This window comes from Emydura macquarii, unplaced genomic scaffold (assembly GCF_026122565.2).
Source record: "Emydura macquarii macquarii isolate MOO-44397 ecotype Brisbane River unplaced genomic scaffold, CSIRO-AGI_Emac_v2 contig_2897, whole genome shotgun sequence".
Taxonomy (NCBI): domain Eukaryota; kingdom Metazoa; phylum Chordata; order Testudines; family Chelidae; genus Emydura; species Emydura macquarii.
This window is the reverse complement of record NW_027133034.1, coordinates 4051009-4073273: the sequence shown is the minus strand read 5'-3', so window position 1 is coordinate 4073273 and position 22265 is coordinate 4051009. Positions and strand designations below refer to the sequence as shown.

General features: G+C 38.7%; 1 protein-coding gene across 1 annotated transcript in view; it reads left to right on the top strand.

Annotated features, from left to right (window-relative positions):
* The window catches only part of ALDH1A1 (aldehyde dehydrogenase 1 family member A1), a 69912-nt gene extending 48096 nt beyond the window's left edge, over window positions 1-21816 (top strand). Inside the window, exons 6-15 of the mRNA XM_067569084.1 lie at window positions 384-513; window positions 1624-1685; window positions 2980-3108; window positions 6288-6401; window positions 8396-8498; window positions 9187-9371; window positions 14324-14488; window positions 16224-16381; window positions 17918-17992; window positions 21373-21816. Of these exons, the coding sequence (XP_067425185.1) occupies window positions 384-513; window positions 1624-1685; window positions 2980-3108; window positions 6288-6401; window positions 8396-8498; window positions 9187-9371; window positions 14324-14488; window positions 16224-16381; window positions 17918-17992; window positions 21373-21445 (1194 nt within the window). The 3' untranslated portion in view covers window positions 21446-21816. The remainder of the gene's footprint in view (window positions 1-383; window positions 514-1623; window positions 1686-2979; window positions 3109-6287; window positions 6402-8395; window positions 8499-9186; window positions 9372-14323; window positions 14489-16223; window positions 16382-17917; window positions 17993-21372) is intronic.
* The last annotated feature ends 449 nt before the right edge of the window (window positions 21817-22265 follow it).

Below are 22265 nucleotides of genomic sequence, written 5' to 3'. Positions count from 1 at the left end.
GATCCATATATATCCGCTGAGCCAGGAGCTTCCAGTTGTAGCTTTTTTATACACACCAGTAGAATACTTAGTCTGAACTAGAGCAGCTTCACTTATTCAATTAACAGAAATCTGTTTTTCTTTCCAGGACCTGCGTCATTTAAAATGCACCGTTATCAAATTATCTGCATAAATGACTGAGAGTAAAGCCATAGGAAAACATCTCATTTGTAGATTTCCAAATAGATTTTTCAGTGGCTCTGCTTCCTTCAGAAAGTGATTCACCTTCTAAAAAGTGAATATACCAGAGCTTCAAATCTATAATTTGGGCAGCCAATATAACAAGTGATAGATGCAAAAAGTAATTGCCATTATTAATAAATGTTTGATATGTCTTCTTCTAGACAATGGAATCCATTGATGGTGGAAAACTTTTTTCCACTGCCTACTTGATGGATTTAGGAGCCTGCCTTAGAACTTTACGCTACTGTGCAGGCTGGGCTGATAAAGTTCAAGGTCGTACTATTCCAATGGGTGAGTAGTTTTGAGAAAGTTTTTTCAAACCAGAACTTATATGAATTTGATGTGCCTTCCTGCTAAAAATTCTGCAGTGTGGAAAAATACCTTGCTTTGGGGAAGATTTCAGATAAACATTAATGTGGGTTAGTTAAAGCTTATCAGATGCCTCTTTTTCACACATTTGGAACAGTTCACATAACTTTCTTATTTACATTTTTGGTATTCATTCAACTAAATAATATTAATTATTTACTAGAGAGATGTTAACTTCTATGTGTGAAAGTAAATAGTAAGGGTCTTTTTACATGGGCAATATTAGTGGTAGCGTTTACACGTAACAGTGTAACAGTGTTGGAAACCTGATGTTAAGAAAGGACTTTGGCTCAATAAAGACTAGGAACAGGACCAGACGAAAAAGAGGTGCCATACTAATCTTTGATTCCATTATTTGGGGGTGGACTAGAAAGAGTCTGACTGGAAGAAGTGAAGGGAAGAAATTCACCTGATTTATCTCAAAGCCATTCTGTTGCCCCTTCCATTGATTAACTCTAAGGAAGATGACTGACCTGACTTCTCTCTAAGAAAGAAAGAGTTGTAATAAAGGAGGAATTAGGGAAAGCTAGAGTGATAACTACTTTGAACTTCAGAGATATTTGCATCACACAGACCTCTATTCTAGGCTTACTGGAATGCATGTTTATTTGAAACCAAGAAGATGTTAATGGATTTCATGTCCGCTAAAATCATATTAAAAATGTCTGATATGTACCTAGGATTGTGAGCAGTTTTTAAAACAGCACTTCCCCCCCCCCCCCAAAAAGGGGGGGGGATTAAAAATGCTCGGTGGGTGTGCTTTACACATCACACCAGGAGGCCTTCCCAGCACACAGACAGAAACAGAGCTGGCACTGGGGAAAAATCAGCCATGCTGGGCAGAATCAAACACTGAGGCAAGTAGGGAATGTCCCAATTGAATCTAGATGTACTTTTTTGTTGCATACTTCAGATTTTGAAAATATCATCGTTTCTAAGTACAAAAGCGTGCAGCTATGTTTGGTAACTAATTTTGTCTTCTTCTTCTTCACTGTAGCTGTTTCTAACAAAAGCTTTTTTTCTCTTGCTTAGATGGAAACTTTTTCACATTTACAAGACACGAGCCTATTGGGGTGTGTGGCCAAATTATTCCTGTAAGTTGGAGCCTTTACATAAAAAACAAGAGTTTTTATTTAAATGGAATTGCTTTCAAAATTATTTCTGCATGAATGAATGTATGGATCTTTAACAATCAGAACCTTCCTTCTCAGTCCAGACTGCTTCTGGATCTGATCCTGAGAGGAGCTGTGCTAAAATTAGGAGGTGTTTGGCACCTTGATGGATCAACCCCTCACAAATTATAGCACTGCTAAAAATATGTACAGTTTAGAATGTAGAATAAATTATTTCCTTACTGTAGCACCTAGAAGCCTTAGTCATGGACCAGGACCCACTGTGCTAGGTGCTGTACAAACACAGAACAAAAAGATGGTCCCTGCCCCAAAGAGCTTGCAATCTGAGTATGAGATAAGAAATAACAGATGGATACAGATAGACAAGGAGTAAACAAAACAGTCTGCATCCTGTCTTACAATAAGTTGTAAATCTCCAAGTAACTTCTGACATATTCAGTGGCCACTTTATCCCGCACAGATCTTCAGAGATGGTCCATTGGCACATTGTACCATCCTGTGTCCCTGTCTGCAGGCACAGAGACCCGGTGCCTCCTATCTACAGGAAGTATTTTCAAAGGGGCAAACAGCTAGCCCATCTTCCCCCAGGTGTATAGTCTGTAGCAGCATGACCAGGAGATGTTTCTCCAGTGATGTGTGGATGATTTAAAGACTTTTTATGTGCCCCATCATGCAATGCAGATCATTCCCTATGATAGCACTACATACTAACCCAAGTAGAAGGTAAACCCTTTCAAACACCAGCAGCAGAAATGAATGAACATTTCAAAGTCCTGCTACAGCTGGTTATGGGGTAAAAGGGACAGGCTGTTAGCTGTCCTGCAGTATTTCCTATTGATTGTGAGGCAACAAACCTACCAGCTGACTTTCCAGAGATGCACAACAAGGAGAGCAAGCCATCTAGCCACTCCTTGAAGACAGCTGAGATTGAGGGAACCAATCAACCCACCAAAGCCATCTGGAGGTGAGAGGTTGCAAGTTACAACCCCATCCCCTTCAGGAGGCCAGTTCAGGTGAGGAATATGCTTATAGAGAGAAGGAGATGAGAAAACTCACCAATTTCATTACATTTGCATTAGGTGTTTTCAGCCTCATCTGATCTCTAACTGCCAGTTTAAGTTCATTGAAATCACAAAAACCCAAATCAGTGGGTTTTGCACAGTCCATCTGACAATTCATACTACTGTTAAAGGGAAAGCAAATGCAATGCTATGATGTATTAGAAATAGAATACAACTTCTCATCTGTCTTTTAGTGGAACTTCCCTTTGGTTATGTTTATCTGGAAGATCGCTCCTGCCCTATGTTGTGGAAACACAGTGATCGTCAAGCCAGCAGAAGAAACTCCATTGACTGCTATTTACATGGGATCTTTAATTAAAGAGGTAAATTTACCATTGCAGAGTACTACACTTTTCTAAGAGGCCAGTACCATACTAAGAGCTAGTTTGCACTGTGCCAAAATAGTTAATAGCATGTCTAACCTTGTACTGTGGAATTTACTGCAAACCACTGAAGCAAATCAAGGGTAAAAAGCTTGCATATTTTTCAGTCTCGCCTATTGAAAAGAAAACCCCAACAAACCACCACATTTGCAATCTAGTAAACTAAATTTCTTGGCAAATGACTATGTGTTATAACAGCACCATACTTTTCAAAGTTCAAAACAAATAAGAAGCTTTTGGAGATGAGTTGTGGTTAGTTTATCAGCATGATTATCTTGGTAACAGATCTGTTTGTGCAACTGATTTTACTGAACACATATTTTGTTCACCTGGGTTTATGATTAATGCAAAAAAAATTAAATGACTTGACTGCTGCCAACTTCATCAACAATAGGTCCAAGTATAATACACCTCCTGTGTCTCTGAATGTCTCAAGTACAGTAGTCCTTAGCATTCCATTGGTTTCAAAGTAATGTTTCTAGTGTCATCAAGCATAGAAGAGACACTAGAGAAGAATGGTGAAATAGTTAAACAATTATCCTGCCTTCCATTAAGGTCAATAAAACAAACTAAAAATTTTATCTAGATGGGATTACTGCCACCAATGTCAATAATCACCAGGTCAGTAACTTTCCCAAGTACTAAACACTGACTCAGCACATTTTAATATTCTGCCTCATAACAATGACTCATCACAAATACAGCCTGTAGAACATTTGAGGCAAACATAAAAATAAGATGAAGTGGATGAGAGTCACAAAAGGGCCAAATGCTACTGTTAGTCACACAGGAAAACTTTACTAGAAAACACAGTTTTGGGGAATGTCTTTTATTGCTCAGAGTATCCATCTGTTCATTTTTAACAGCAAAAAATAAAGATGATGTCTCCATTGAAAAGCCGGATTAAAGAGAAATTTACTCAGTTCTACCCTTTATTATCATTATCAGTATGATAATGGCATACTGACCATGATGAAATACCACCTCTCTCTCTATATATATAAGATTAACATTCCTGCAATAAGGAGTCATAACTGTATTCAAAACACTAGTGCTGTTGTTCAGCAGAGTACAACTGATATAATACTATGACACTTTTATGTAGAAATGAGCATAGGAGTAGAATTTCATTTTTCATTAAAAAAAATCAAGTTTTATCATTTTTCTTTTTTTTTCTTTATCCAAATTTCACCTGCTGAAAACTCAGATATATCTGAATGATGAATATATCCAGATTTAATATCTTTGATGGATACTCCGGTGTAAGTTATAGGGCAAGAAGAGCAATTTTTTAAAATATGCACATTCTTATCAAAATTGTCAAATGGTTTTTGAGTCCAAATTTGCAAACCAAAATTCATCTCATCTCTGCTTTTGCATCTGAATCACCTATTAGAATCTGAGCCCAGTGGTAGTGACCAAAAGTTGTTACTCTGATAGCTGCTTTATGTGAAACCAACTGGTGATCTAAATTCACACCATCGTGGACAAGTGTTCACATCAGAAGACAACATAGTCACAGCTGGCACTAATTGATACCTCATTGGCAGTCTCATTATGGACACCAGTGACGGACTAGATTTATAGACAGTACACCGCCATTTTTTCCCCTATGGATGGTCATTCCAGGTTAGGGATGAAACACATAGCGAAGGCAGCATGGAGAAAATTTCACTGTTGCAGACCCATTCTGTGGCAAAATAGAGGATTTCAGTTTCCAGAGATGTCAATCTGGCACCTTTAATGAGCACTAAAAAGAATGAGTTTTAAAAGATTTTAATTAAAAAAACCCGCTTATATTATATTAATTAATTATATTATATTATGATTTAACATGTATATTGCAATTGGGGGCAGGATAATTGTTGAACCATTTCACCACTCATCTCTGGTGCCCCTTCTATGCTTGGTGACACCCTACTAGGTCAGGGTGCCATTATGTTTGGGAACATGAAATAACTTGAAAAATTATGCAATCTGTGTACGTGTCTCAGCTATATGGTATTCTTCGTGAAACATGTCTGTCTGGGAGGTGCACTTCACTATTAAGTGCCTCAAAATGAAACCTGAGCTTCTTATTTCAAAGTCCAGTTCTACTCTAAAAAGGGACTCAAATGTGATAACATGGGGGGGATCCATGTTTATTGCCCTCAGTGATTCCATAATATATTTGTTTCATGTACATGTAAAACAATCTTCTGCTAATGGCCAGTCCTGCAGACTCATTCTATGAAATTGAGGTCCACCTCAACTACATTTACCTTGAACCTCAGTTGGGTTTATGTTGGTGGTGAGGATTCATGAGCAGGAACCAGCTCAATTCTCAGACCCTAGTCCAAATTTGCTGGAGTGACAGGGGGAAAAACATATTCTGTTTCTTAGCTGAGCAAATTTGATCTGGACTCGCTGAAAGACAATGGGTTTCATTCATGCTAAAATGTGTACGCCAAGAAGGAGGGCAGCATTCAACAGAAGCTTCTGAAGGGAGGCTAAACAGCACATTTCCTAGGTATATAGGACATGCCTCCTCACTAGCCAGACATACCCACTTTGAACTGGAAAGTACCTTGCTGGCAGTCCCTCCAGGCAGTCTTTCCACCACCAAAGAGCTGCAGCTCAGGTTGTGCCAATCAATGGAAAGAGGCGAGCCATTCAGTATGGCACACCACAATGCCATTTTTACAGTCACTTTCCAGAGCAAAATCTCACTCTAAATCAGTAGTCAAATGAATGAGCTAGCCTTAACGAATGTGAAAAAATATTTTAACCAGTCTTCATGTCATTAAACAGTTTCTGATTTTGGGGGAGGAGCATATTGAATGAATGCTGTTTCACCATTTGACAAAAGCGTTGAAATAATTACAGAAAATTAGAGTCTGCTTTTCCAAAAGAATGTCTGCAATGGATTGGAGCATGATACCCAGTCTGCAAGAAAAGCCAGAATTGTTAAATAGAAAAATATCTGAGTTGGGGGGGGGGGGGGGGTGTTGATGATTTTTTGTGTGGTTGGGGGGAAATTATTGGGGAGCTGTAGAACAGCAACACTTTAATAAGAGTAATAGGAATGCTCTTCCATTCTTCATCGTTTACTCATAGTTCTGGTGATTTTTACAATTTAGGCAGGATTTCCACCGGGGGTAGTGAATATTGTGCCAGGTTTTGGACCCACGGCTGGAGCAGCAATTTCTCACCACATGGACATAGATAAAGTGGCTTTCACGGGCTCTACGCAGGTATTATTCTGAACGCTACTAACTATAAACTGGAACACTCTGCTCCTCTGATTTTCCATAACGATTTAGTGTCTAACTTGCGTTATGTAATTATTTTAACTGTTTTTCTTTTTTGGCTGCTGTTTTGTTAAACAATGTCTGTTTAATGATTTGTAAGTTATTGAAAACCTCAAACATATCTAAATAATGTTTGTACTGTAAGAAGGCCTCTTCAAACAAAGAAATCCAATGAGATACAATTGGCTCTAACTTAGCAGTACCATTTTAAGGCTTTTTAAAAAAATTATTTTCATACTTTTTTGGGGGTGTGAAGTTGTCTTATCAATTTGAAAGTGTATCCTGGAGCTTTCTGCTATTTAATTTCAGCAATGACATTTTGGTAGGGGAAACCCCCTGAAATCTAGGCCCAAATCTTGCAAATATTTATGCAGTCGGACTGCTCACATGTGTAAAGTTACGCTTATGTGTAACTCTGCAGGATTGGGCTCTTGTTTAAATGACCACTAACGCTATAGGCCATGACATAAGTAAATGATGGCATCGATAACTCATACATCAAGGGAAATTTTCTTTGAGCAGAAACGTGCATTTGAGAATGTTTCCATTCAATGATTTAAAGAGTGGTTGCAGATAAATTCCCCAATCCTCACTTTACAAAAAAGGGGTCTGAGCTAATAGTTGCCCGGTAGGGACATTTTTTAATTATACTGTATGTATTTCTGTGGGAGGTTTAAGAGCAATTGTGTTATAAGAGCATGTCACACAGGAGTGTGGGTAAGAGACTGAATATAGTTATTTGTCCTAGGGGTAGCATCCAAAGGCTAACACATCTGTCATATGACAAGGGTTCATATCCACTGACTGCGCAAGCTGTTTTTCCTCTCAGGAGCCTCTAGGTCTAATGTAGAAATAACCCCCCTTGTCCTCCATCAAGTATCACTTCTGAGAAGAACCCCCACAGAACTTCCTAATGGAGAGCAACAAGGGGCTGGCAACATAACTCTTCCCAGTAGCTGCTGGTATGCAGCAGGTGTAGGTTCTCTAGGGTTTCTTACAGCTGGACGGTGCAGGGGGAGTGGACGAAACTACCAAACCCTGCAGTCATGACAGGCTAGGCCAGGAACCAGTGATAACCCTCTTCTCACTGAGTAACTGAGAGTAAAGTGAGAGTAGGTGTTCCTGGAAGTGGGAGCAGGAATCCATCTGAATGGGTGCTAGACACTAGCAATTTCCCCAAATTATCCAGCTGCAACGAAAGCCAATGGGACTCTAAACACACTCTCCCGAAGCTGGCGTCACCACCCTACCTTCTCCAGTCCAGTTCAAAAGGGAGACTCCTTAATAATGCTATAGGTGGAGGGGAAACAGAATGGTACCATGGGCCGTGTCTGCCCTACCCATATTCTCTAGTCCCCTCCAGACCTCCTTACTGCATCCCGCTGAAGAGGGAGAAGTTGGACCAGGGAAGGGTAGGCTGTGCAGACAGAGTCTTGATCTCCACAGATCCCCTCCCATGTATTGTGCTGCAAAGGGCTTTCCCACTGCATGGAGTAAAGGAATGGGAGAAAGTGGGAGATCAGAGCCCTGGTGACTACTTTGGCTGCAGCTCTTTCTGCCCCCTCCCTCAGGATGACTGTTACGGAGGTGGGGGTGCTATTAGTGCTCAGTGCTGCTCCAAAACAGGCACATGACTGGATAGGGAGATGCTGTGTCCTTGTGAGGGAGCCCCAGAGTAACCCTGTACAGAGCCATTAGCGGGAGCTGAGACTTATTTCTGGTTTGAGGATGGGAACTCTTGGGGACATAACACTCATCCCACCATCTAATCCCCCCAAAATCTTTTCTTTCTTTAACGATTCTCATATTGAACGGTTACTAACCCAGACCTTCACTTTTTTGAGAAAGTGAGAGCTGGGGATAAAGCAACTCTTTTAAGTTTTATTGGTTTGTTATGAAACCATTTAGATGGAATTGTCTTTTGTGCTACCTTTTAGGTTGGCAAACTGATCAAAGAAGCAGCTGGCAAGAGTAATCTGAAGAGGGTTACATTGGAACTTGGAGGGAAAAGTCCTAATATCATATTTGCGGATGCAGATTGTTAGTAGTACTGTTTATCTTTTTTTCTGTTATAAAAACCTTCGTCTTTTGCATCTTGGTCTTAGACAATGTACCCACATCACTTTTTTTTTAATTTCTTTTCTATGTGTGCAACATTTTGCACTTGTCCAGGACCCTTGAAGGATCCTTCATTCTTTTGTAGTTATGCCTCGGGACTGTTAACTTAATTTTCACTTAAAAATTGGCAAGAAGGGACCTTGGTCTAACATTCATGGAAGGACAGAACTTAGTAGTATCATGTGGTAGTATCAGCTTCAAAACTAACTTCTGTTTTGGGACATGAATCTGTGAGATTCTGGACCAATGGCACGAGAGCTGCTAACTAAGGCATATGGATAACTGAAAGGTAATTTTCAGATTTCCACAACTGAGTGTTCCTTTTGGCACTGTTGACCCAGCGTCATGAGAAAATATGGAATGAATATTCCATATCATGTAATTAAATGTGCACTTGTCTAAGTATATTGTATTTAGATATCTTTTGAATGTAAGCAGGTGAACATCTGTGCCTTAAAAGACCACAACATTGGAAAGTTTTACAAATGAGATGGCATGACAAAAGAAGGCAAGGCAGATTTTCCACAAGTTCATGTTGTGAACATTCAAAACCAGTATACGTAGAGATTGTAAAGAAATGAGACTTCATTAAATATTCATTTCATTGCAGTGGACAGTGCTGTAGAACTTGCACACATTGGTCTGTTCTACCATCAGGGTCAATGTTGTATAGCAGGCTCTAGGATTTTTGTGGAAGAACCTATTTATGAAGAGTTTGTCCGCAGGAGCGTTGAGCGAGCTAAGAAATATATCCTTGGGGATCCTCTGTCTCCTGGTATAAATCAAGGTCCCCAGGTAAGTTATAGTTATTTAACTTTTTATAATCCTGTAATGCTATGGCAAAGAGGCACTGTGATGCGGTGTACTCCCCACATTGGCTCAGAGAAGGTAAATTAGGTCCAATTAACCTATAGGCAGCACCATGAGGAGTAGCCAGGGAGCAGGGATTGATTAATCAGACATGAGACTCAGCTGGACAGGAACAGGGGGGAACTGTATAAAGTCAGGAAGCTGGCAACAGAAGGGGGCTGTAGGGAAGTAGACTGCAGTCAATCCCTGGGAGAAGGGAACTGTGTTAGGACTGTAGAGGGTAGTCCACCATTACTCCCTCAGGGGGAGTTGGGAGGCTGGCAAACCCAAAGAGGAAGGAAGCCAGAAAGGTAGGAGAAGACTAAGGGGGAAAACAGCAAGGAATAGAGTGCAGACCTTGGCTGCTAAATAGAGTGCCACTGAGTTTGAACCCGGAATAGAGGGAGGGCCCAGTTTCCCCTACCAGCTACTAGGGACTTGGCACAGACTAGACAGAGGACAGTGGACTGCCTGGGACAATTTATTCTGGAAAGACTTTGTTACCATCACCCGACCCCACCTCCCAGAAGGGGAAACACTCATAGTGATCTAGCCAGAGGGGTAAGTCACAAAGAGGAAGCAGCAGTTACTGGAATCAGTGGACCTCTGTTACAGGCACCATACTTTAAAATATACTCTATTATTTATTAGAGTCCTTTAGAGGTTTCATTGGAGGATCAGGTGGCAGGAGACCTGCATTTTATGCCTCACTGCCTTTAACTAAAGGTTCTTGGGCAAGTTACTTCACCTCCTTGTCCCAGTTACCTCTCCTATAGAATGGGGATACTACTATAGTACCTACACACCATCTAAAGTACTTTGAGAAACCTCAGATGAAGGCCATTGTAGAAGTTCAAATTATTGTCATTTCCCATCTATATTAATAAGAGATGTCTAACAATAGCATATCCAAGTATAGCCACTGTATTATAAGTGAACAGCTATGCCGAAGTCAAAGTTACTGACATTTTTCCCACTCCTCAAAGGCTTCACCAGTTCTATTCCCCAAGCTACTGCAAATTTTAAACACATTGTATCACAATTTGGTGGTGACCCATTTTGCCCTGCAAATCTTAGCCTGCTACATAAATATCCAATTAAGTGTATTTTAAAATATAACATTATGCAACGAATAGAGATTCTTTTTGATTACTTTACAGAGCTGTTAAATTGTTCCTTGTCCAAAATCTGAATAAAATAGTAGTGGGCACTGGAGGGTTTGTACCGTAAATATGCTTTTTTGTCCAATTACTCACTGTGTTCCTGATCCTTACAGAATAAAAGTATCATCTTAGAGATGATAAAGCTAGAACCTGAGAAAAGAAAACTCCCCAGATGTAATGGTAATAAAATGTTCCTCTTCCTGGCAACTGAACACACTTGAAATAATCAAAGACATCACAAAAGATGGAAAAATAATCCAAAACCACCCTAATTGAGGAGTTTGAAAGGTGTGTCCTGTTAGTAAAGTAACAACCATATCCTGGTCTGAATAAACACCACAGCCAAGAGTGGGGTGTTCATAACAATGAACTTCAGAGAATTAAGGTGTGTGTGTGCGTTTATTAGTCCAGTGTGTGGTTAATACTGAGCTAACAGGAAGCCACCCTCATGTGATTGTTGCTGTACAGAGTTTAAAATTAAGTACTTATGGTTGATATGAAAGAGGAAAACAAACCTACATCAAAAGGACTGGTCAAATTGCCAAAAGGGACATTTCTGAAGAGGTTTTAAAAGGAAAACCTTCCCCACCCCCATCTCCTTTTCTCACCCTCATTTTCATTCTTAGCTCATCAGCACCCCTTATCTTCCTCCCAGACCAGCAGAGCTCTTATCCCCTGAATCAGTGTACTGATCTTTTGTTTACACTGTTTTTCAAAACTGAATTGAAAAAAGGCTGGGCTGGGATTCAGCTGACCATTGTAAATAACAGTTACTGTTGTTACTGTTCTGAAAGTGTTTATTGTTTAATAATTATTTCAAACCTTTTCTCTTTTCTGCAAGTTCCTTGAACTATTTTGACCCCCTTCTCACTACAAAAGGCAGCAGCAGTTTGTTGTGACACATCAACCTCTTTCAATTCATCAACAACCAAAATTGAAATATTGGCATTTTTTAGTGCTGGGAAGTGAGTTAAAAGTGACTGGAAGGCCAGAAACTAGAGTTGAAAGAATAGCAGTGCACTTTGTGGGAGGAAGTGGCTGAAAACTCTCTTTTTTAGTTCTTCCCCTTTCCCTCCTACTCTAACTGCCTCTCTTCACCCTCTCATGCTGCGTTTATTTTTGTTGTTTCTCCTCCCCTGTATTCATTAAACATAATGAGCATAGGGGGTTTTGTTTTGTTCTTTACATTGTTGAGGTACCAGGGCCAAGATTTTCCAAACTGGGTGCCTAATGTTTGTGAGTCCATTTTTAGGTACCCTAATAGTGGCCTAATTATGAAAAGTGCAGAGCATCGAATAGCTCCCACATGGGGCACTTATCTTTGTATATGAGGGACCCAGTTTGGAAAATCTTGGCCTCACTGGGCACCACTGTAGTTGGTGTGCAGGTACGACATCATCAAAAGAACCTGATCAGAAGGTGACTTTGGGCAATCCATGTCTCCAGCCAAATTCTAACATGTAGGAGACACAGGTTCATTTTATTTTATTTTTTTTTTAATTGATCTGCTAGAGAAATGTCTCCTCTTTAGCCCAACACCCAGGATTGGCAATATTGCTATCTGAGATTTTATATGCAAAAGATTTATCACACAGCCATGTGAGGCTAGGAATGAGAGCTTTATATCCCATGGGGAAGCAGAGATTCCCAGCTTCACAGTGAGCCTGTGTCTTACCCTGGAAGGGCCTGGTCACGACAGTTTATTTCTATTCTCAATTTTATGACACAATGTTATTTTCGGAGGTGACTCACACATTATTACAAATTATTATTATTATTTTTAATATTATAATAGGGCCCACAAGCTTCTATCAGATTAGGACTCCATTGTGCTGGGTGCAGTCCAAACACATAGTATGAAACAGAGTCTTTCCTGAGCATCTTACAATCTAGTTTACATTATAACTGCAGTCCCCAAAGAGTTCATTTGAAAAGTGGACACAACTGACAGCAACATCCAGTTTTTCAGTTCAACATTTTCCATTCTTCAGGATGTTGCACATATCAAAGATATTTTGCCCACCAGAATAACAGTAACCTTATATATCTATTGTGTACAATAAGGAAATTGCTTAAAAGTATAGTGGGTGGCCAAGGGGTGGGGAAAACTGGTAGACTTTAATCCTCATAAATATTTTCAAGATTTTATCATAGCTTTTGTTGAACCACTGGGTATGTTGGAACCTTACAAAAGAGGCTGAAATGCCCCAGGGTTCTCTAACACCTTTAAAAAATACTATTTTATGGGAATGAGTGTGGTAATACTAGAGCTGATTAAGCTGAAGTGTTTGGCCTCCTGCCTTGTCCTTCTGTTTGCTGAGTCAACTCATGCCACTTTCCCTACTGTGTGGAAAATGGATGAGGTGCAAAACATCCATGCTGAATTATGATACCAGACCGCAAAGAATGAAAAAAGAGAAAAACAGCTTCCCAGATATAGCTTTCTGTGTATACTTTATTATCTAATCCTTGATCAGAAACTCTACCAGTTAGGTTTTAAAACACAAGCCTGATAATTGTAAACAATGGTTTTACCAGTTGACAATTGTAAGAACTAGACAAATCATGTATTACATGAGTTTTGGCTTTAAGTCAAATTTTGTAGCAAAAGTTTAGTTGCCATCTCGTCTTGCTAAAGTACTGTGTCATTTTAAGCGAGAAGATAGAACTCCCTTTGCTCCCACAGCAAAATGATATAATAATTTTACTCATGGGAAATAGTCTCATTGTCTTCATGACTGTGTGTTTGTAGGACTGAACTCTAAAACGTACCAAAAAAAATCGCTGAGAAAATGGACAATATGGGAAGGTTCTCAACCTATTTGACTATCATAAACAAGTTGTGTATTGATTTTAAGTTCTGAAACATATAGAGTTACTTGTACAAAATTTCACTACTGGAAGGAATGAAGAGTTTTGGAGTTTATTTTGCTGCCACAATAATACCTTTCTAATATGGTACAACTCTATTTTCTGTTATCAACTTTCTCATTTTGTTGGGAATGGCTTGTCTCAGTTGCATTCCCATTGTAAACTCTTTCTCCATCCACACCTTCCACATCCTGCTTGGATGAACCTGCCAATCTGATCTATGCTTGGCGTTGCTTGCATTTGTTTTTTAACTTTGGTGCAACTCAATAAACAAACTGCCATTCAAGCTCAATTCCAACAGTTATTCTGTATTCCAGCAACCTCCAGTCATAGAACAAAATGAAATAGTACTGAATTTAAATAATGCTGTGTTTTTTCCCCTTCTACTAGTGTTAGCAAAACAGGCTTGGGAAGGCCTGCCTGTGTACTTGATCCCAAACAATCCCATTGGCGTTAGTGGGTGTTAGATCAGGCCCTGTACTAGGACTGAGGGTCAGTCTCAATGATGCCCACTTGCATGGACCAACTGTAATCCCACAGATTTCAGAGTACTGAGAGAAGTCTACAATTAATGTATTTTATAGGGGGAGAATTTTTTTTTCATGCAATCAGAATATCAGCTCCTTTAGAACACTTAACCCACTGTACTATCTTATATCTCTAATTACTGATCTATATGGGAAAAGCCTGTAAAGTTTTGAGACATTAAAGACAAAAAAGTTTGTGAAGCTTCCCAGCTGTTTCATTTCCACATGTAAGATTTAATGAAGCTAGAACATTGTTAAGGCGCAATTAATGGGTTGGGAAGGGATTGCTATCAGTACATGCTACTTTTTATCCCTCCTACAATATCTTTTCATTTAGATTAATAAGCAGCAGTTTCATAAAATACTTGACCTAATTGAGAGTGGGAAAAAAGAAGGAGCCAAACTGGAATGTGGAGGAGGTCCCTGGGGAGACAAAGGTTACTTCATCCAGCCCACGGTTTTCTCTAATGTTACAGATGATATGCGCATCGCCAAAGAAGAGGTAAATAAATTCATGACAGTCTGTACTTTCACAGGCTCTCTGTTTAATTGTCTGTACAAAATATCCATTTAAAAGGTCAGTTGGGTAGATAAAAATGTTCGCAATAAATCTTTCACTCTAGGTTGGTTCAGTTTAGATTCCCTTTCTTAGCTGCTTATGTCAGCTTAGTCAACTCAGTGAAATGTGCTGGAAAGGGATAATCATCTGCCCTTCTTTAAAAAGTTCCAGTTAGGGTCTATATGAGACAACAGGTACAGTGGCTGGAACTGTTAGGTACATGACCAGAGCTAAGGTAACAGATAATAAAGAAAACAAATCTTTCAGGGATAACTTGTGAACCTCTTGTTCCCTTGATGAGCAGTTATTTGCTGCAATAGTCCCATTGACTTAAGTAGAACTGTTCTGTTGAGTAGCTGCTCCCCAAAGGGAGCAAGGGGTTCACAATTTGGCCCTGATGACTTCCACCCCTTTTGTTTTTTATTTTACATTACTTTTCATTAGCCATGTCAGAGCAGGTCTTCCACTGTATTGGTGCCTGCTGTGTTCTATCAAAGTTCTTTTGAAATCATTGGAAACTTAGCAGCATGTGTTTTGCCAAAAGTACCTAGTGCATTAGTCAGCTGTCAACAGATTGACTTCAAGTGAATAAAAAAGCCCTGGGGCTTCTAGAATGAATCCTAGAGGCCAGGGGGAACAGGAGAGTGGGTTAAAAATAGCCTCTCTATTAGATTAGAAATAGATTTGAAAGCTGTTTTCGAAAGTGTGGGTGGATCTGGAAGTCAGGTGGGAAATACACTTCCTCACCAGATTTAACACACATGAATAGCTTCTCTATTATGTACACTGATCTAGATGACACCAGGATGAGCAGAGACAATTTCAAAATGTTCAAGTTTAATTTACAATTTCGAATCCCAGAGGCTGACTTTCAGTTTGAATTTGGGGGGAAGATTCAGGTGGCTGCTTCTTTTATCCAAACCAATTCACGTAGCCCTCGTTGCAAAATTAGTACTAGATGCTGCTCCTAGTAAAATTAGGCACAAAGCTCCCATTCATTTCAGTGGGAGCAAGACTGAGCCTGTGTAGTAATAGTCCCCAGCCCTAGTTACAGAAGTATTGAATAGTGGAGCGTTGCAGTTTCTGGCTGAGAACACAGAGCTAAGCTAAATGTTCAATAGCAGAAGAAGAGCTGAGTCTAACAGAATATTTTCCTGTATAATAGTTAACTCTCAGAAGGAGAGAAGAATTAGTTATTTTACTTGGCTTTCTTGGTTAGTTGTGCAGGCACTTGTGGAGAGAAAATGCTAATAAAAGGTTTAGAAGAGGAAAAACTGAATGTCTTTTTCAATTTTAAAAATGGAGTTTACCAAAATAAATACCAAAATAATAAAGTACCGTAATAACTGGAACACTGCAGAGATCTGTAACATCCTGTAACTTCGTGTTAGGTAGTAAATGATCTTCTGTTTCTCTTTAATTATTTTTATGTTTATAATCATCTTACTTTAATTACTAGTCAACTCCATATTATTCTAACCTTGTGGCCACTTGCACTTAATACAGTACTGAACATTTTGTTATCATGCTCTAAAGCCTATGTTCTTGATCTGACTAATACAATAGGAATAAGACTCATTTGACACAAATAAATACTTTAGAAAGAAATTATTTCAAATAATAAACTGTGCTAAAGTTTCCACAGATTATAACCACTACTTTTTAAAATCTGAAATAGATATTTGGGCCAGTCCAGCAAATCATGAAGTTTAAAACTGTAGATGAAGTTATCAAGAGGGCAAACAATACTCAGTATGGGTTAGCAGCAGCAGTTTTTACCAAAGACCTTGATAAAGCATTGACATTTGCAACTGCTCTTCAGGCTGGAACAGTATGGTAAGTAACAAAGATTTAATTATCCCTCATTGATAATATTTATAAATAGCCTAGGCTGAAATAGGAGGCCATTTCAACAACACTTTATTGGGTGACTTACTGCATAAATTTTTTCTTCTAACCCTATCTGATCTCCAGGGAGGCAGATTCCCTCCTCCCGCCACCCCCAATACCTCATTTGCTATTACGTAGTATTTCTCATGAATCTGCCAGTTAAAAAATGCTGGTGACTTGATGGACACTACAGAAAAATTATAGTCAACCCTATCTTTTCTTCATACACAATACTGTGATGGCACAATATAAACTCAGTTAATAAGACTAACTTCCTTCCACACGTTACCTAAAGAAGCCCATTCTTTTAAAATTCTTCTGATGTCAGCCTTGGTAGAGTGGCACCCGGGGGATGAGCTGAACGGAGAGAGAGACTCAAATCATTAATACAGTTCTCCAAATTGAGAGTGGCCCTGGTGCACCAGTAAAGTGGCACATGGTGGTGAAAGGGATTGACAGATTTTTCAGGCCTCAAAATCTGGCCTTAGTTTGTGTTAGATCTCGAACAACACACAATTAGCACCAGTCCTTGTCCAATTAGACTTACATTATTCACAAAAAAAATACATGATTATGGGTAACCCAAACACACGCACCTTTTTACAAAAATAATTTTAGGGTTTTGATTCAAGAGTAGGTATTTTTCCTTAGATTATTTAAAATTGTATAAACCCTTTACAGAGATAACCAGTGTGAAGCATCCCAGTGTTCAGTAACAAAAAACATTTAAAGAAAGACTAATTTTTAAAAAATATTTTCTTGTCTCAAATAAATGTTCTCTGTGGAAATTTCTGTTTAATTCCTAATCCTCACTTGCCAGTGTTGAAATCAGCTGACATTAGCAGTAAGAAATAAGAGGATTAGAAGATATGGAAATGAAGAATTTCTCATTTGAAAATCCTAGAGGACTGAGTCAACTAATCAATTGAATCAGTAGAAGTCTCACTCTGCCCACACTATTAATTCTGCTAGTTTCCAGTCCTATTAACATTTTTTTCCACAGGTAATTACACTTCTTTTGAGATTTCTTGCCCTCTACAGCAAATAATATAGAATAGTGGAACTGTCATGCAGAATCCAACAGAATGTCCTGCGTGAATAGTGAATAGATTTTGTTTCTGGGAACAAACCTGAAAGACACTGACTATTCCTTAGGCTCTGAAAAACGGTGCCGTAACTTCACAGATTTTCAGTAGGAGGGAGATTTGTAATAGTTATCAGTTACAATTATAAAATTATCATTACGCCTTGAAGACCCTAAATTGTATTACAAATCCATTGTAGTACAGATCCAGTATCTACTAATGTAAATGCAAGTTATATTGTTTTACTGAACTATGAACAACATTCATGGTAAGTCCATTTAAGAAGAGCTTCAGCTGGTGGAAATCACCATGGCTCTGCTGAAACCAAAGGAACGATACTGATGCTCACCCGCTGAGAACTTGGCTCATGATGTGTAAAGTCATCTTTCTTTTTCAGGATTAATTGCTATAGTGCCGTGTCTGCCCAGTGTCCTTTTGGAGGATTTAAAATGTCAGGAAATGGACGAGAACTGTAAGTAATGTTTCAGATCTGAACACTGGGGTTTAGCTACATGAGGCTATGTCTACACTGATGGCGGCAAAGTCACTGCCGTCAGCTCGACTTATCTGGATCGACTGAGCAGTTAGTGAAGATCCGCTCAGTCGATCCAGAAGTTGACACTATTAATCCACCCCCGCAAGTGGCGTAGCGCTGCGTTGACGGGAACGCGGTTCCCATCGGCGCAGTGCAGTGAAGACAGTGCGCAGAAGAGAAGCATAGCAGTCGATGGGAGTAACGCAAGTTTTCTGTGTAGTTTGTGTAACTCCCGTTGACTGCCACCGAATCACTGGGGTAAGTGTAGACTAAGCCTGACATTCCCAAAACTCAGCTTCTGGCGACCACTTTTAATATTTCTCACTAGAATTCTTTACATAGGGTCTATAGCTTCATATATTTCAGCTAAAGTTCAGAGTTGTCCTGCTATTACACACCGTCAGGCAAATCATTTCATAAATGCCAGTAATTAAATTATTTACACTGTAGCCAGTTTTTCAAAGAATGGGCACTTGTGGTGAGGTATAAGGGCTCATGTGTACATGTGAAATTGGTATTTGTGGATGCAGTTTTCTATTTTGCATGTGCACATGAATGTTTCCAGGCAATTATCTGTTGCTCATGCATAATTTGTGAATTTCACTTTCGGTGCTCAGTTTTTGAAAAGTCAACCCATCCTGCATATTGTAACTAGGGAGGCACAAATTTCAAAAGTTTAGGAAGTTCATTTTAGTTTAGATGAACATTTCTAAGTTGACAGTCTTGTGGCAACAACATTTTAGAATTGCTTCCCAGTTCCAGTTTAGTCAAAAGTAGCCACAGAAATAGCCTTTCACAGTCTTTCAGTCCTTCTGCCTCTGATTTTGACACAAACCGGAAAGTGCAGAGGTACACACAAATGAAAAGCCAACCAAACTCTTTTGAATCTCTGAGGTTTGGTTCAGGTTCAATTTGGATCAATTGTTGTTTTATCTGAGCCAGCTCACTCATTCCTAGTTGTAATATTAGCAAATGTGATGAGTCATGTAATGAGTAATATCATGAAATTCCTGACATCATGCAAGCTCGTTGCATTAAAAACATTATGCCTTCTGATTTTAGGAACATGAATTAAGAGCAGCCATTTGCAAGTTTCCAAATAACACCAATATATCTCAGCAGCAAATTTCTATCTACATACATTAATTTGCTAACTGAAGGGTAAAGACAAAACCATAAATATTTTCCCTTTCATTAAGTCTCATGATAGGTTCTTGCATAGAAAAACAGAATCAATTTGATAATAACATATATACAGGTGTAATGCATCTGAGTTAATACTCTCTTAATATAGATAAAGGATAGGATTTTCCAAAAGCACTCAGCATTAGCCTCAATCTGCTCCTTTTGGCAAAACTCCCATTGACTTTGAAGGGAACAGTTAAACTGACACTAGACACTTTTGAAAATCCCATCCAAAGTGAAGAAATGATGATTTAAGCTATGCTATCAAAGACTGTTTTAAATGTGATATGTGTCAAATACTTGAGGAAGCCATTTCTGAAATACTGTTTTTTGAAACTACTCTTTTTTCCCTTGGAGAATAAAGAGATACAACAGTTATTAGAGAAAGATTTCACCACTGGAAATTGTACAAAAATAAGGTAAAACACTGGTATTATCTATAGAAAGGATTTTCAAAGCAGTTGAGCACCTAATTCTCATCAATGCCTCTGAAAATCTCCTCCCTCATGCTGTGTAGGAGTGCATCATCAAAGTTAATGGAGTGATATAAAAGGATAGCCAGGAGATAACGTTTCCACTGGCTTAAGTGTCTAACATAGAAATCTGAGTCATAAGTTCAAAAGAGAGAGACTAGTGTGTGTGAGAGAGGAAGAGAATTTATGGAAAAAAGTCATATGGAAAGGAATCAATGTTAATGTTATATTTCTGTAAACAACATTTGGCAAAAACTAGGGTGACCAGATGTCCCTATTTTATAGAAAATGTCCCAATATTCAGGGCTTTGTCTTATATAGGCGCCTATTTCTCCATCCCAATTTTTCACACTTGCTATTTAGTCACCCTAGCAAAAACATTTTCAAGGAGTAGTCACACACACAAGAAAATGTGTGAAAAATAACAACACTGAGAAAACAAGAAATGTGTCAGGCCAGGTCTACACTTACCTGGAAATTCGGCGTCAGTCGATGGGAGTTACGCAAACTACGCAGAGTAGCTTGCATAACTCCCATCAACTTCATAACTCTTATTATGACATTACGACAGGGTGGTATCTTCACTGCATTGCGCCGACAGGAAAAGCATTCCTGTTGATGCAGTACTACGTCACCTGAGGGGGTGGTTTTAATGCATTGACTTCCGGATCGATTGAACTGGTCTTCACTGACAGCTTAATCGATCCGGATAGATCAATATGACAGCGGTAAATTCACCACCGTCAGTGATGACATACCCTAAGGCTTATCTAGAACTTCCTCTAAAGCTAAAAAAAAACCTCATTAGGGAACCATTACAGTGAAGGTTATACCCTTTTGCTATTACAAAGTAAATAAATGAATAGACAAGATGCCTTGTGAAAGAAAGAGCTCAGTAACGAATTTTTCAGTGTAGTGTCCTGATAGTTGATAAATCTCAGTTTTTCTCATATACATATTTAGTAAGATGGTTACAGGAGCCAAGATATCATTATATTGTAGTAAGGTGTGGCTTAGCATACTATAAAAACAATCAATTATGTCTAAGCGGTGTGGCATAAAATACAAAACATCTAGGAAACTGAAAGTTAAAGCATACAGGCCATCTTGATTTCACAATGTGAAATTTAAAAGGCCACCATGATAAGTTAAAGATCAGTCAGATTTAACTTTGTTTCCTGACTTTTTTTGGTTTATGTCAAAGCCTGAACAATATTTAAACATAATGTTGTATACAATTTCTTCATTAACTAAATGTTTTCATAATAAGTTAATTATGTGTTTCATTCACCCAAGAATAAGAGTGTTAGGAAAATTCAGAAAGCTGAGGAAGGCCCTGTGAAGGGTCTCTGTAATCATGTTGGTGTATGTCATGACAAGCTCCTGATTTAGGGCTCAGAAATCCAGTTTAAAGATGTGCTAAATTTCTTCAGTAATGTTGTTTCAGACCAAAATGGAAGTCCTTTGACACATTTTTCCAGGGAAGCAATTGCTTTTGTGTTCAAAATAGCCACCAGCAGTAGCCTAGTTATGCTGAAAGCTTCCAAGGAGACCAAGAAAATGTGGCTAGTTGCACAGTACTGTAGCAGGTCCATTCTGAGACATCACTAACATGAGCAGCATTGCAGAGAGTGCTATTATTGTTTCTCGTTTATCTAGGGGAGAATATGGCATTCACGAATACACAGAAGTTAAGACTGTCACAATCAAAATTCCACAGAAGAACTCATAATGTTGCTTCAGGGCGGAATTTAGCATCTTCAAATGCTAAACAAATCTGCAAAGGTTAATTGTATTGTGAAAAATTTTACACCCCAAAGTATTCATTAACTTGTAAACAAGGAATTTGCTTATATTAACATGATACAGAATAATGTAGAAACTTAAAATGTAATTAACTGAGAAAGGGAAATTTTAATGCCTGGAACATAGCTAACAAATTTTAAAATTCTTATTGAGAAAGGACTAACTATTTTTTCAATGGGAGATATCTGTAGTGCTAAGAAAATGTGCTTTTTTTCAATACATGCTGCTTGTGCAGTTTGATGTAATATGCTATTCTAAATGTTAGATGGCAAACTGGCTTTACATTTTTCTTCATGACCTTAGCAAAAGCACTTACAAATTACTATCAGATAGATAATGTTCTATGTCTCTTTGGAAAATCATAGATTTGTTTTGGATACATTTCTTAGAATGCTGAATTTGTGCATCATGTTAAGTACTACACACGTAATCTGGATGTAAACTTATTAAAATCCACCTTCAAATCTAATGTTGTTTATTTTACTGACGTTTTAAATGGCATTTGTTTTCACTGAGCGCTGGACAGTACATGTTGTATACCACAGAATAGGCAGTACTCTCAGTTAAATGTGCTTAAGTCACTAGAAATATATTGAGTTGGCTGTAGGAAAGCTAAACTACTTAATTCTTTGGCAATGTTATTTCTGGAAGAAAACTGTCACAGATCCATAGGGCCCCGGCCAAGGTGTACAGCGACCAGGATAATCTGAGTCCAGCGATTAGTGTATGTCTGCACTTAGCACTGG